The 16,030-nt window shown below is 36.0% G+C and overlaps 1 protein-coding gene across 2 annotated transcripts in view; it reads right to left on the reverse strand.

Moving 5' to 3' along the window:
- Positions 1 to 16,030, reverse strand: part of LOC149806041 (polycomb protein suz12-B-like) — a 54,396-nt gene that overhangs the window by 11,184 nt on the left and 27,182 nt on the right. The window contains exons 8-12 of one of the 2 annotated variants that reach the window (XM_089950903.1): positions 13,446 to 13,657; positions 11,477 to 11,648; positions 6,688 to 6,914; positions 3,451 to 3,608; positions 918 to 1,007 (exon numbers count right to left, since the gene is read on the reverse strand). In XM_089950903.1, coding sequence (XP_089807029.1) covers positions 918 to 1,007; positions 3,451 to 3,608; positions 6,688 to 6,914; positions 11,477 to 11,648; positions 13,446 to 13,657 — 859 coding nt within the window. Of the gene's footprint in view, positions 1 to 917; positions 1,008 to 3,450; positions 3,609 to 6,687; positions 6,915 to 11,476; positions 11,649 to 13,445; positions 13,661 to 16,030 lie in introns of both variants that reach the window. The other variant, XM_089950902.1, reaches the window with a different exon arrangement.

A 16,030-nucleotide genomic window follows, 5' to 3' on the forward strand; every position in this document is an offset into this window, starting at 1 on the left:
AGTTGTTTGTTTATATTTTTTCTTGAGATATACATGATATCTCTTGACAGAGTACAACATATATTTATATGTGGGCATGAAAACCTGAAAAAGGCAATTTGCCAAGAAAAAGCAAAAATAAAGAACTCCATCTGGCCTGATCTAAATTATTCTCATTATAGTTATGATATAAATCCAAATAAAAATTAACCAAAATTAAAATGTACATGTGCTCTGCAAGAAATGTGCAAATTACACTTGAGAATATGTTCATGCAAAGTAGCACTACTGTACACTACTTACGAATAAATACATGAAAATTAGAACTGCTGTACACTACTTAAGAATATGTACATGAAAATTAGCACTACTGTACACTACTTGAGAATATGTACATGAAAATGAAGATTATCGCATTACTTCAGCTCTCTTTCACCTTTACAGGTCATTACTGGCAAATATGTCATGTGTTTATGTTTTAATTTGTTATACATAAATAGCATTTACACCTCTACAGGGTACAGCAGGTTCTGGGACTCAGCATGATGTTGCTGTTGTAGGGTTTAACGCCATTTTTCAGCACACGATAGGCTATACATAACGGCCAGTACTAATGGTGGAGGAAGAACCTGAGAAAACCCCCGGAAAGAACCACCAACCCATGAGAAGCTACTGGCAAGCTTTCTCACATATCCACACTGACCGAATCTGGGACCTGAACCCATGCAGACAGGTAAGATGGCAGTGATCCATAACGGAGAGCACTTTAGACCACTCGGGGCCCCCAAACTCAGCATGAAAATCGAGCAAACAGAAACAAATAAACCATCTCATTCAGAGAATGCTACTTGCCATCTCAAAGGTCAACAACTGACACATTAGAGTTACCTGTGCATGGATATCATACATACACTATAGAAAGGAGCAGTCAACTGTACCTGTTATGGCCCTGAACTAGTTGCCTATTGTATTGATTGTCTGTCTCCAGTTCCAAGAATTCTGAGAGTGATGGAGTCATCCTTACAGGCCTGCAGGAGTGAAAGAAAGACAAATTAAGTCAAATGGAAAGAAAATACAGTTCACATAAGATTGTTCACGTCTAAATTTCTATTGAAAAATCTGATTAATGAAATCTCAACCAACTGCTTATTTTTATTAACCAACTGCATATTTTTATTAACCAGCTGTATATTTTTATTAAATACAACTGAGTATAATTATTTTATACTTTGTTATGATAAAGCGCTGGTTTTATCTTAATGTTTAAGATACAACCATTATTTTGCTACAAATTACTTACAACTTAGTTTTAGAAAAGGACAAATAACTATGCCAGAGCCAATTTTTCCTTTGAAAATGAAAATGTGTGTGTGTAAAACCAATTTTAATTATGCAATACTTTTCTGCTACAATTGCATTAGTCTTATTTTCTTGGGCACCAAGTTACCAGTTTAAGGAAAATACTCCCTCCTCCAATTAGTAATTGGACACCCAGATTTGAAAAGAAGATCACCCCAGTTTGATTCCTTACTAATGGCCAACATACAGAATACCCTTCCTCCTCTGACTTGAATCAAGGCCACAGGACATCGGAGCAGGATTGTATGAAGTAATATCTACAGCAGTAGCAGGTAAGCATTACTTAACTAAAATTAGTTTTACACCCCCATCATAAAAGAAACATTATGATAGCAGTAAGACATTACCTGCTACTATTACATTGCTGAAAATATCAGGAGACTAATGGCTGCAGTGACAGGAATCCCTCAAACGGACTGATGTTTTAAGACAACTATGCATCATTTGATGGCATTTGAACTTAACCATCCATTCAGGAATAGTCAAAACAAAATTTTCAAAATGGCTGCCGAGGTCACCTTATTGGATGTCAGATTGGCACCATTTTCATTTTAGACCAAGTAAAACGTTGTAAGAAATCATTTGGTGCAATAACTATATTTCAATCTAGGAGGAGAAGAAATTATTTAAGTTTCAAAATGACCACCATGATCAATATAACTGAGGACAGACTGACACAATTTTTAATTTAGAAAAACTAGGTACCATTAGAAATCTGGCTAAAGACCCATATCGACTTCCATTGAGGAGGAATAGCCATAACAAGGTTTTCAAGACAGCTGCCACGGTGGACCTGTTAGAAATCAGATCAATGCCATTTTCATTAAGGTCCAACCAGATATCACAGAAGTCTTTTGGGATTCATCACACACACACCATTGTCGATTCGACCATTGATCAAGGAGAGGTAATTAATATTTTCAAGATGGCTGTGGTAGTTAAATATATTGGAGATAAGATCAGCACCATTTTCATTTGGGAAAAACTAAACATTATAAGTTTTAGTGATTAAAATAAACAATTTTCAAAACGGCTGCCATGATGGCCATAATGGTTGTCAAATCAGCACCATTTTTATTTATGACCAAGTCTTGGTGAAAATTCCATGTTGATATGACTGTCCATTCAGGGAAAGTAGCAATAACAAGATTTCCAAGATTGCTGTTGTGTCTGCCATATTGGAGGTCTAATTGGCACCATTATTTAACTCCACTTGGAAGTGATCCAGACTCTTTCTAGGAACTGAAGGGAGTCACCCTGAAGTTAATTAGAGAAAAAGGGACTTTCCTTTCCCCAATAAGTGAGGTGACTTGCTGCATGAGCCATACCTGATAGGAGGATATAGTGCATGTCCAATGGAGCCCTGTTATGCCCATGCTTACCCACACCGAGACACATGTCGCTGAACAATAAAATATAAATCAACACAACTTGAACTAGAAATGGGTAGATGATACTTACCCTGACACCAATACTAAGCACAGGCTCAATTTACGGAAGCACTGCTTCACTGTGCAAGGCACCAACACACTTCACAATTACAAGAAACATGAAAGAAAACACTCAATTGTGCAAGAATCAGGGCGAAAATAACTCAGTCAATACAAAACAGACAATGACTGAATGAAAATACTTTTCATAACAACAATGGAAGTTACATTTTTTGGGGTGTCCTGACAGGTCAACTCATGAGATCAGTCCAAAGTATTAAAAATAGGAAGGTCTTAAGTCAGACTGGGATTGTTTTGTTTTTTTAATTCTAGGCCTTCAATTACTAATTGGAGGAGGAAACATTAGCTTGGACAGGGAACTTAGCATCCCAGATGAAGAAAGCAATGCAAAAGAAGCTGGTAATGTGTTACCACAATTAGAAAAAATATTGATGTGACAAATTGGTCTTTACATATTTGTTGTATATTACTATAATCATCAAATAAGCAGATCTGCAATGATGCAGAAACAAGAAGACCACAACATACATATTAAAACCCCATTAAAATCAAAAGCTGTAATAAAAACCATAAAGAAACTGTTGATGCTGCCAACGCCACCATTTGTTTTTCACTAATATAGCTTCATAAATAACAGATCATTCCTTAGTCTATGACTCACCTGTACACAATAACATGGGTCACAGGTGTCCTCCGCACTGGTCCTTTTCTACTGAAGGCATACCCGATATGTGAATTAAGATCCTGAGGATTTCCGACATATGAACCATCATAGCGTTCATTTATGGAGACATCAATTTTAGCACCTTTGGAATGAGGCTGAAAAAGACAAATTTGCAAAGATTCTATGACTTGTATACTTCATATACAACCGTATACTTCATATACAACCATTGTAGTAACAAGTTTCAGGAGGTATATGAACTCAAAACAACCCAAGAAGCCATTCACTTCAATTTCACCCACACTGTATATACTCAATTATAAGATGAGTCCAACTGCAAACTGCACAGACCCAGATCTGCCATCACCTAATGTGCAGTCAGATCTGGTTCAGTGCAGTTTCCTACGAGTAATCAGTAGAACTTAGTGACCATAATCTGCAGGTGCATTATGATATGGAAGATCAGGATCTTGGTTGTTTGCTATTTGACTCGCTTATAAGAGTATATATGTTGCTCAATTTTTGTATGATGACCGCAACGTCTATCAAATATGACTGAAATCCATTAGTAACTGCAATACTGCAGTTGAGATTTTGTCATATACTGACTGCACCCAGCAAATGTAAAAAAGGGAAATAACTCTCTTAAGAATTAAATGAATATAACAATTAGTCATAATGTACACCTTTAAATGACATCCATAATATGTAAAAAGTATGAGAAATCCATCTATAACTGCAACTCACATCAAGTTTACAGTATTCTGTCAAATACAGCATCTAGCTGTAATCCAACACAAGACCAATTCTTCTTTTTAACTGCCGAGTAGTGTAACAATCTCTGAGATTCCTGAGAAACTACACCATAACAAATTGGTATCAAAACTATTTTCGTACGTTCGAGTTAACATCTTCACAAGATGGATTGAACATCAATGAATTTGTCTGCAGCAATGTCAAGATATAACCACAGGATATGTTTCATTAGATGTATAAGTAAGATTCATTTTGAAAGTTTATTAAAGTGGTATCATTTCAAGGAAATCTTCAGATATATCCATCAACTGGGTTAAATATAATTATCAATTCATACTTGTTTGTGTTACCAAAACTCCAAATCAAGACAACTGATTTAAAATTAATGTCAAAGTGCCAACTAAAACCACGAATAAATAAAAGAATATCATAAAACAAATTAGTGATAACAGGATTTTCAAAATGTCACGATGGCCATTACACTGGCAGTTTGACTAAAATCATTTTCATATAGGACTGTATGAATTTTTTAAGTGAAACCCCCATACCATTCAGAACTTGCAGCAATAACAACAAGAGTTTCACGATGACCATGAAAAAAAGCCATCTGAATGTCAGATCAGCACCTTTTTCACTTAGGAGCAACTAGATATCATAGGAAGTATTTTTTTGTGGTGAAAACCCTGCAATAGTATGACCATCCTATCAAGAGTTAAGTTCCATGGTGGTCAAACTGATCTGCACCATTTTCACCCAAGGCTAACTGGACATCATAAAAAGTCTTTTAGTGAAAACCCCATGTTGATATGACCCTCCATTCAGGAGAAGCAGTTATAACAATATTTCCAATATGTCTACTCTATATGCCTTACTGCATGTTTGACAGGAACTACTTTCATTTCAGGCCATCTATTCATTAGAAGTATTTCTGGAGTAGCAAATAGTAGATTTTCAAGATGACCACCATGGTAGCCACACTGTATCAGATCAGTGATATTTTTATCTAGGACCATGTAAATATGATATGTCTTAGAGTTAAAATCCAACGTCAGTATGACCATCCACTCAAGTACAAGATTTTCAAATGACTGCCACGAGGCTACATTGGATGTCTGACATACACCATTACATTTAGAATAAACTAGACATTATACAAAGTATTTCAGTCATATGTTGATAAAACCATTTGTTCAGAAGAAGCAACTTTAACAAGACTGTTTCAAGACAGTAGAAAGTTTCAATTAAAAAAAGTGCAATAACTTGTACAACACGGTACTTAAGACCACATGGTTATTAGCCTACCCCATGTTTTTTACTAGTTCCCTAAGTAGGTAACTGAGATATCTGTACAGAAACCGTTTTTCCTTCTTTCAGTCAGTGACCTCGGCTTTTGACCCATTTGCAAAGAACTTTTTAAGATTTTTCTTTACCCCAACTGCGAACCATCCATAAGGTCTGGTAACTGGACAGCTTGATTTATAGCACAAAAATTAAATTGGTAACAGAGTGACAGACATAATATGCTCTGCCTTATGGTGGGTATATAAAAATTGTATAGTCATTTTTCAATATGCACATCTTCAAATGATAACAATTATACATATCAAGTTTCAAAGCAATCTATCAAAAACAGCAAGACTAGTTGCATTTACATGACTATCATATACAGTTACAAGAGCATTATCTTCGACAAAAATTGAGCAATTAGTAATTTGTCTTGGACAAAAGTTGGGCAATTAGTAATTTGTCCCAATTTGCATCTTCGGATGATTATATATATATATATATATATATATATATATATATATATATATATATATATATATATATATATAATAATAATAATAATAACTCAAACAAAAGTCATGGGAGCAGAGTGATCTGTCAACATGCACATTTTTGGATGATGTACCAAGTTTCACAGCAATACATTACAAGGCCAAAGCCTGCATGTCGAGTCCACAATCAAATCATTGGTATGTGTGACTTTGAGCCCATGGCCAAAAACGGAGTGTGAGCATGCCATATAATGAATCATCTTGGCTTCAAAACAAACAAGTATGAAGAAAATCCATCGAGGGGTTTAAAAAATATAAGCAAATGAAAAGACATTAAACAAATCCTTAATGCAAATCTTCTATGACTGGGACCTTGACTCCAAGTTTATGTAAAAGGGGAGAGCAAGTATGTTGCAGAATTAATTCTCTGAGTTTCAAGATGACTCATGCCAGGTATGATAAGAATCTATTAAGGTGTGCAGGAAATATATGCAACTAAAATACTTTAACTGAAACCTTAACAAACTGTTGATGCTGTCATTGCTGTCCAAAAAGTGACTGTTACGTCCACTAATGTGGGCTTGAGAAAAACTAAGAGACTGAATGCATTCCCAAGATTGTGTGAGGGACAGAGGGATGGAGAGAAAACAGGAGGAATGAAAGTGTAAAACATAATACTGAATTTCTTTTACCAACTTACCACATATACAAAATTAAATCTGGCATGACTTAGACGAAGATGTTTAAGGAGACTGTACAAATTGTCACAGTTGACTGAACACCAGGGGCAACACATATCCTCTCTGGCGTCAGTCTGCTGCCTCGTGTTGCTGTTGTACAAAAACTGGTATACCACTTGAGTTTTCTTGCGAGGTGTGGTTTGATTTTCAGCTTTTAGTCCATTAATGGATGGCACAGATAAATACCCTGGAAGCATAGTAGAGAGTCCAACAATAGAAATAATTTTGTAAACTTTTGATTTTCAATCCATATGTTAAGCAAACAAACACGAATTAGCACCAAAAATGAACTGCACTGTGCCGATTTCAGTTCTAACATTGAAAGGCACACAAAAGTCTTTGTGAAAAATCTCTGGATTTTGGCTTTTATGCATCTGCTACATACAGTGAAACCTGTCAATAAAGAAAACTCATAGAACTAACAAAGAATATTTGGGGCGGGGTGGGGAGAAATTAATTTTATGCAATACTTATCATCTGTTATTGCACTGCTATCTCTTCTTGGCATGTCTTCATTCTAATATAACTAGAGGCCTTTAAAAAAAATCTAGTCTGATACTCGAGTCAATTTTCAACATTCAGAATAAATTCCTTATATGACTAGTACCTAGTCTGAAAGGACATCAAAATGGGGAGAGAGAAGGGAGTTAGACTATAATGGCAAATACATATTACAAAAAGTGAAATGAGTTTTTATACCTCTTCTCTAATTACTCCCTATTTGGGAATTAAAGAATTCTCCAGCTTGGGGGAGATGGGGGGGACTGATGGCCTAGAGATTAGCCTTAGCCATCACATGAATTTACCATTGGCTGTCAGCAGGGTTATCTTCAGCAGCATGATGGCTTGACAATATGTTGGGTTCACACAAATGGACTTGATTTGTAAATGCCTTTGCCCTGAGAGACACTGAATCGAAAGTAAAACAAAGAGAAGGTGAAGTGGACCACCTAAGGCTGCTTTCATGACAACATCCTGAGAGGAATGATTAAGAAAGACTAAAGATGCTGCAATAGCCCCATACCTCACAGGCTTTGACTCTTGTCAAAGAAAAATTTCTCACAGAGATACTGATAAGCTCGTTTGATAGAAAAATCTGTCTCACGATAGCGCCTGTCAAAATAACAGAGGAACACTTTGATGCTTTCTTTTCTCTTTGGATTAAGACAAATATAAACATAAAGCTCTATGGTTAAATAAAGGGTTCCTGAGGGACTGATAAATTCTCTTGACAGTAAGGACAATCTACCTGAACTGGTGTCTGCCAAATATCAGACAAACCCTTGAGAGGTTGAAAGAGAAGCCAAACAAAACTGATGGGCCATAACCAGGTAAAGGAGCCTATACTGATCATTCCCAGCATAGATACAACTGTGTAGGAATTTCAATAGGATTTGGAGCTAATGAAGGTCACCGATTCTTACCCCGAAACCCAGGTTGGCAAAGAACCAGCGAACTGTACACAACACATTTCCAGTGACAATGATGCAAAGACTGCCTTAAGGGTGGAGAAGCTTCATTGTAAGGTTTCTAAGGAGGCTTCTGAAAAGGACGAGGAGCATAGAAAGATTCCTTTTTGTCATCACTGAGCAAGACATTGGTCTTCCAAGTTCAAAATACCCAATGAAATATTAAAAAATGAGGGTCCAACCCAATGGCAGAACTTGTAGAGAACATGAGTGTTAGAAAGAGCTATCCTCTACCCTTGACAGTAAAACAGAACATTCTAAAGAGATAAAAGTCTTAGATTGCATTTAACGAGGGGCAGACAGGATCACCATGTTTCCTACTACACATTTACACAAGATTCTAAATTCTGCATCACAAAATTCAAAAGGAAATTTCCTCCTACCCTATGTGATGCAGCTGGAAAACTTTCTCAAAAACAGGTCTTGTCAGATCATTTAAAAAGACCCGAACATAAAGGTGGATAAAAGGTAGGTTGTTGTGTAGGAAAGACCTGTGCAATCTATAGAACTACCCTCTCTGGTTCCAGGTGAACAACAAGCCACCCACCCCAATCTGATCATCTACATACACAACGCTGGGTTTGGGACTGTGAACTGGGACTCATCAGGAACCAATTTTGATCTAGCTACAAACTCAGGTGGTGACAAAAATAGGATCCCACAGAAACCCTAGCTGATAGTTGGTCCTGATGCTGTTTCCAGTTTGCTAGAAGCAGGAACTGGAGATGGCATTAGTGATGTCTTCAGACAGAATCTAGCAGGGTTCAGAGTTCCAAGGAACTGATATGTTGTTTATTATCAGTATTCAAAGTCCTTTTAAGCCCAAAGTGTTTCCAGTTGGCTGACTGTCCCTGTTTCTCATGGTAAAAAAAAAAAAAATCACATTTTATATAATCTTCATAAAAATAAAAAAATAAACCTGCCTACCCTAATTTTAAAACCAGTATTCAAAGTCCTTTTAAGCCCAAAGTGTTTCCAGTTGGCTGACTGTCCCTGTTTCTCATGGTAAAAAAAATAAATCACATTTTATATATATAATCTTCATAAAAATAAAAAAATAAACCTGCCTACCCTAATTTTAAAACCAGTGCAACCAGAAACACAATTTTTTTGGGACCTTAGTCATTTAAGAGATATAAACCACACATCTAATATTAAACAGATGCTGCATACTTGTCAACCACAAGAGATATATAAGCATAATTTTTGCTAATATAATGGCAAAAAAGCATAATCAGAGTATAAAAAGTGTAATCTATATATTACTTGTACCAATATTAGTACCTCTACTTCTGTGAGGCTACGATACTACATGCCGCAATTATAGTACACTGTACAAAAACTTATAATTTTGTTATACAACTAACCTGGATCTGCAGGTCAAAATAAATGGGAAAAATAGACAAAATCCATATGGATTAGAATCAGAATAAAACATAAAACATACTGAAAAATTATTTATATTAAACACTCACTCTTAACTAGTCTACATCATTCATGTCTAACTTTTGTGAAGTCCACAGAAGATTCTGTCCTCAATCTGGTTGCTGTAATGAGTTACTCATATTCTTCTTAACATATTTTAAATTGGTGTTAATTTGGATTTTTCTGATTGGATATGTTCTGATGTTTAAAAGGACTCATTTGCTCAGAGAATTTTCATCCACAAGTCAACCCATAAAAGCACTGAATAGCTGGCACCATTTTCTTTAAAAGCAAAGAGTGGCCTGTTAACTAACTTATTATCAATATAATAATAAAATTAAAGAAACCCATCTGTTTCCTTGGAAATGAATCATGTACAGTTGCTATAAATAGAAAATTAGGAAGGTATGTGTACTTCTTTGATGGAAAAATTAGCTCTTATGCTATTCTTTTGCAGAAGTTTTTCATTTAGAATAATTTCAAATTTTTGTGATGAGTGGAATTAAAGAGATAATACAAATTACAAACACGGATTTTATAACTTTACTTTCATTTACTTTTTAATGTACAGAAAAAGCGTAACCCATACATAGGCAAGCGAATAACATAATTCAGTGATAAAAGGGTAATGGTTGGCATGTATGGTGCTGTAGTCTAACATCCATGTTGTGACATGAAAGTATGCAGTTACTATTCACTATAAATATACAACCAAGAGTTGTTCATACCATTCTGTGCTGCGAAGGAGCTTACCTCCAGTACCAAACTCCTCTTCAATTTTTCACATTTCTGCAGTTATCTGTCATATTACTTTCAGTGTGAAATTTCACTATAAATCAGATAGAATTGATAAATGCATCACTAGATCCACAATAATAATGTGTACTAATAGCAGTTTCCACACAAGTCATTCTGTAAGTGAGAATTAACTGTATGGAATGTTCTTTGTAAGGGAAATGAAGATGTCAAAAACCAGCTGCATTCTTTAAAAAAAAAAGTATACATCCATGATATAGTAAAATGTGAGAATATAAAATCTAGTTTAAAGGAAAAGTTGTTTGGAATACTCGGTGACATTAAAACATTTCAGAGCGGCCCAGCATTTACACATGCAGACCCGCCAACCCTAACAAGATCTCAGTAATGCAGTCAATATATGTCAGACCAATTTTCAGGAAGATGTGACAAAATATGTACTGCAAAATGTCAACATTGAAAACACATATTTGATAAGTTCTGAAATATGATTATATGCAGTGAAAGTAATGTACAATGAAAAAGTTCACAAAGTAGATTTAGACCCTAATAACTTACATCCAGCTAAGTTTTGGTATATGCAGCTCCTAAACCCATGAAGATCAATGACTTCCGTGATCTCACAACTCAATGTAGCCTCTGCCTCATTTTAAACTGTAAAGGCAGTGGCAATCATCCCTCATGCTGTAAGCAATATTCAAATCAACACATGATGTCCAGCAAATCCAATTGTTGCCTTTCCTGTTTTTTTTTCAAGTATGACCAAGAATCTAAATATTTCTTTTATACTTTCTGATACAGGCAGATTAAAGCATCTGACTTACTCCTGTAACATTAGTCTGGTTCCCTGACTTCACTCACTCCAATATAAAAACCCCAGATCCAGACAACCATGACAAGCCAAAATATGGATTTGACTGCAACATTCAAATGTTTATATTTTTTGCTAATATTCCAAATGTCCATAGTTTAATAATAATTGTAAGGGTTGGCAGGTCTGCACGTCAGGGTTGCATCCACTGATAAAGATAAAACTTAATATTTACTGCATGTCTTCAACATATAATCAATATGGTTTGGTATCTGATGCCAGACTTACCTGAGAAGTTGTCAAAATGAGGTTGGTACGAGTACTGAGCATTGTTGAATTCACTGTATGCATTCAATACTTCTGATCCTGCTGTCGTGCTGCTGCTTGATGAAACATCCTTCCAGGACAGTGAAAACTTCAGTGTGGGACAGCGATTAAATACCTCAAAGGGCCCCACAGCCTACAATATATTTTAGAATCTCTTGTAGTTCATAACACTTCAGCTAATTCCTCAATAAAATATCACCACATACAATAAAAACTGTACCACTCAGGGTACCATCTGGACGAGGTCTTTATAAGCAATCATTGTCAAGTATGCCCAGTGCACAGTGTTCTACACTGAACAATGGCCCAGCAGTTTGAAGATTTTGACATATTAGCAAGGTCTGATCGTAAAATTTGCTGCTAAGGCAATTTGGGCATGGGATTGGCATCAAAGATTACTACTGATGACAATGTTTAATGTTAATGATGATGTAGTTCCAGTGTAAACCACCAAATAATAAGGAAAGATTTATTACAATACATTTCTCCATCAAGTACGTTACCCAATCGCATTAACATCAGGAATAATTTTCTGCTACATCTAGAACCCAGCCCTCCCTGACAGACAAAAAACATCTTTCCCACTATGTATGATATAAATGGAGTAGAATAACTCTTACAGATTAACTCCCCTTATTAATTCAAACATGGAGATGAAGGCCATTCTCAACGCCTACCCATATGTGGGTGAATGCATCCAAAGCAAGATTACATTGATAATGTCTAAACTCACAGTGAACCATTATGTCAAACAAGGGTAATGACATTATTGGATCTTTGCATTATGGTCTGGGAATACCTTTGATGGTGTAGTCCCACCACCACATAATCATACAAGTTCAACATATCCCAGAAAGAAAAGGTTAATAAATAATCCCTCCTTGAATTATAAAATAGCTAACATAATGATCGAAAGCACAAACTTACAAGTACAGAGGGTTATAAACATAGTTGTCAGTCACATCCAGTACCTAAATATTCTTAGAAGGACAAGGTATTCTTTGCTCTATTTCTAGTGACAAGGCCTTCTCATTCAGTAATTCTTGCATTTTCTGACAGTTTTTTCCTTATTATGTTTCACTTTGTCAGATTTTGCATTCAATTTTTTCTTATCTAATTTCTTTTGATAGGAAGAATGGACAGAGACCTTAATGACATTTGAAGCCCTTTGTGAAAGATATATAGACGGATTTACCAGTCTGTGGATCAGAAGATTTCACTGCCTTTTTAAACCATGCAATTTTGACTGTTTCAGCCATCTGAACCCTCTTTCGATTGATTTTTCTCCAATAAACGTTTTACATCAGCATTATTATGTTAAAACTAATGCAGCCTTAAATAAGATTTCCAGTCTCACAAATTTAAACCTCGGTCCAATACTTCAGTATGAAATTCTCTTTCCAGAAAGGGTCCATGCTAGTATCTTCCACTGGTGTCCCGATTCAAGTGTCCATTTCAATCAGCTTCCATTCAACCAATACAGATGAGTCTTGGTTGGATTGCTCTTGTAATTTCTTGAAAATTCTTCAGACTGATGTATGATTTAGACAACTCAGGGTTTGAAGAACCATGTTAGCAAACCCAGTTTAAAGATCAAGCACACTCCAGTTGTATCCAAGAATGATCTTATTCCAAGAAGTTCTTTATTTTTCTCATATCCAGGTAACTTTTCAAGCTTTTTCCTGGTATTTTCACCAATTACAACACCATCATCTGGTCACAGGTTTGTTGCAGTCAAGTGTACTTTTGGAAAGTTAGTACCATCTATCTTTTGTCTTCAGAAACTATAGAAGAAACCTTGGTCTGGTTTTATTTCATGAAGATAATTTCTGATCTGCAGTAGTACAGCAGCTGTCTTCATTATTCCTTACAATATGGTTAATTAGCTAGATAATTACACTGATATGCCATCTAAGATGCACGTTTGTACCTTTCCGTTCAGCACAGTTTCCCATGTTCCCTGTTTCTTTGGTGGAGACTTCGACCCCAGTTCCTGTAAGACAAGCTGATAATCCCCTTCTGTCAGCTGGCAGCACTTTCTGCGGTCATAGACCACAAGTTCAGAACCATATACTATCAGATCATCTCTGTCATCTAGAGATATTGATGTTCGTCCATTTTTCCGCCTCTTGGGATGAGGTTCTTCTTGAAAAATAAAAATAAAAGTCAAATGAGCAATTGAGAAAATATATCTTTTTACAATGTAATTTAGAAATACATCTCTTTCCAATTAACTGAAATACGTGGACATTTGTTTGCAAACAGAATCATTTTGACTTGTTCTCATACCACAGAAAGCAGATAATTGTAATATTGTATAATTTTATGAGCTGAAGCAAACAGGATATCCATTTATTTTGACAATAATTATTTCACTTGAAACATGTAGCTGACATTAGTAACACATAACCAAACAACTCCTGTCCTTCACATTGGACATTTTAACCACCCATCTAATAACAGTCCATGCACAGAAACTGAAGATATAGCCTACAGCTACAAAAATACATCTCACCCTGTAATATTGACCTTCAACACATAATCCATCACACCAAAGAAGCTCCATTTACATCGGATGAATAGGGTCAAACGCCAATCCAAAGACACAAATGTCAGTCATTTCAAATTCAAGTTCAAAAGGAATATTCTGGCTGGTGCATTTGCACCAGGTGCCAACATTATCAGGAGGACATTATTTTTACTCTCCAAATTAGGTGGTTTATCAGAAAAAGTAAATTATCAACTTTGTTTAATGACACCTGATATGTGCTTAATATGACAACTATGGTATGACTCAACCAAGTCATTTCATTTTCAATATAGTTCATGGTACACTTATATACGCATGTGCACTAGCTAATTTCTGGGAAATTCCAGTTCTAAATATAAATCATACTGAAAAGTAAACTCTTGGAAAGGAGACTTTTGGCAGGTATCAATGCAGAAGATACAAGCATTTAAATTTACAATACTTTTACTATAATTTTCCTGCACCATTATATCAAACATGCTGGAATTACTTTCTTTTCAACAACAAACCCCCCCCCCCCCCCGCCACTTGTATTCTTGCAACTGCACAGTCCGGATATACCGATGATGTACAGACACGCACACTGATGCCAATATGTGTTCAATTGGTCATACCTCCACCCAGCTGTGCTCAACAAATAACAGACATTAAGTATTTTAATTAGCGAAAGACATATCTGAACCATTTGTCTTGATATATGTAAAAAGTTTCAAAGAGGCATGCTGAACAACTCTGGGATTTCATTCAAGACACAAAAGTGTGAATATATGGGTGAAAACTCGAGATGTATTGATAGATGGATTATTAGTTAAGTATAGTACAGCAAGTAGCCGAAAATAGGAGATAAAACGAGAGTAAATGAAAGGCACATTAGAAGCCATTTCACTTCTTTCAGTCAGTGACCTTGACATTCTGACCCGCACAATCAAGACACCTTTCTCACCTTAAGTGAAAACCATCCACAAAGTTTGGTCCAGGTCTGTTTTACTTGTAATGTTACTGTGTGAACCATTTGTCTTCATTTAGTCACAGTACTCCTGCCCTTTGACATTTTAATCCCCAAATCAATATACTTCTTCCTTACCCCGCATGCAAGCCTTCAACAAAGTTTGAGGTATGCCATGCACACCTAAAGTTAACGTGTGAAAACCATTTTTATTTCATCAGTCAGTGACCTTGGCCTTGACCTTTTGACTCCAAGATCAATAAAAGTCTTCCTTACCACAAGTGCTAGCTATCCACAAAGGTTGGTAACTGTAGATGATGGAAAACAAGTCATCATGCAAAAAAAAGGTTGTTTTTTTTCAGCCAGTGAACATGACTTTTGACCTCTTATGCCCAAACTTGAAGATTCTTTAATCCAAGTGTATGCCCGTATATGGAACAGAACTCTAGTTATTTTTCTTCTTTCAGTACAGTGACCATGACCTTTCAAGCCCAAAATCAATAGGGTTCTAGCTTACTCTACAAGCAAGCCATTCACAAAATTTGGTAATTGTTGATGATGGACAGCTCAAGTAATTTTATGCAAAAGAAATGGTTAGATGGTAGGCCAGAAATACTGTAAGGTGGATGGATAGGCAACATAATAAAATATGCTCCATCCTAATGCAGGCATATAAAAAGAATATATTATTTCAATGAGAAATTATGAGGTTATGCTTATGATTTCCTGCCAACCACATAAAATCTAGCTCGTCTTGTTTTCCATATTACTTGCCAAAATCCACATTACCTATCTAAGATGGGATGGTATGGAATGGCCTGCCTTGGTACCTAGCTAATTAAATCTACCTAAAGAGATGGAATGGTTGTTGTTGTTGTTGTTCTAGGGTTTAACGCCACTTTTCAGCACAAGATAGGCTATACATGGCGGCCAGTATAACTGGTGGAGGAAGAACCCTGGAAAACTCAGGGAAGAACCACCGACTCACAAGAAGTTACTGGCAGGCTTTCCCATGTACCCACGCCAGCCGAGCCTTGGA

Source organism: Sinohyriopsis cumingii, chromosome 2, assembly GCF_028554795.1.
Source record: "Sinohyriopsis cumingii isolate HCF-2022 chromosome 2, ASM2855479v2, whole genome shotgun sequence".
Taxonomy (NCBI): domain Eukaryota; kingdom Metazoa; phylum Mollusca; class Bivalvia; order Unionida; family Unionidae; genus Sinohyriopsis; species Sinohyriopsis cumingii.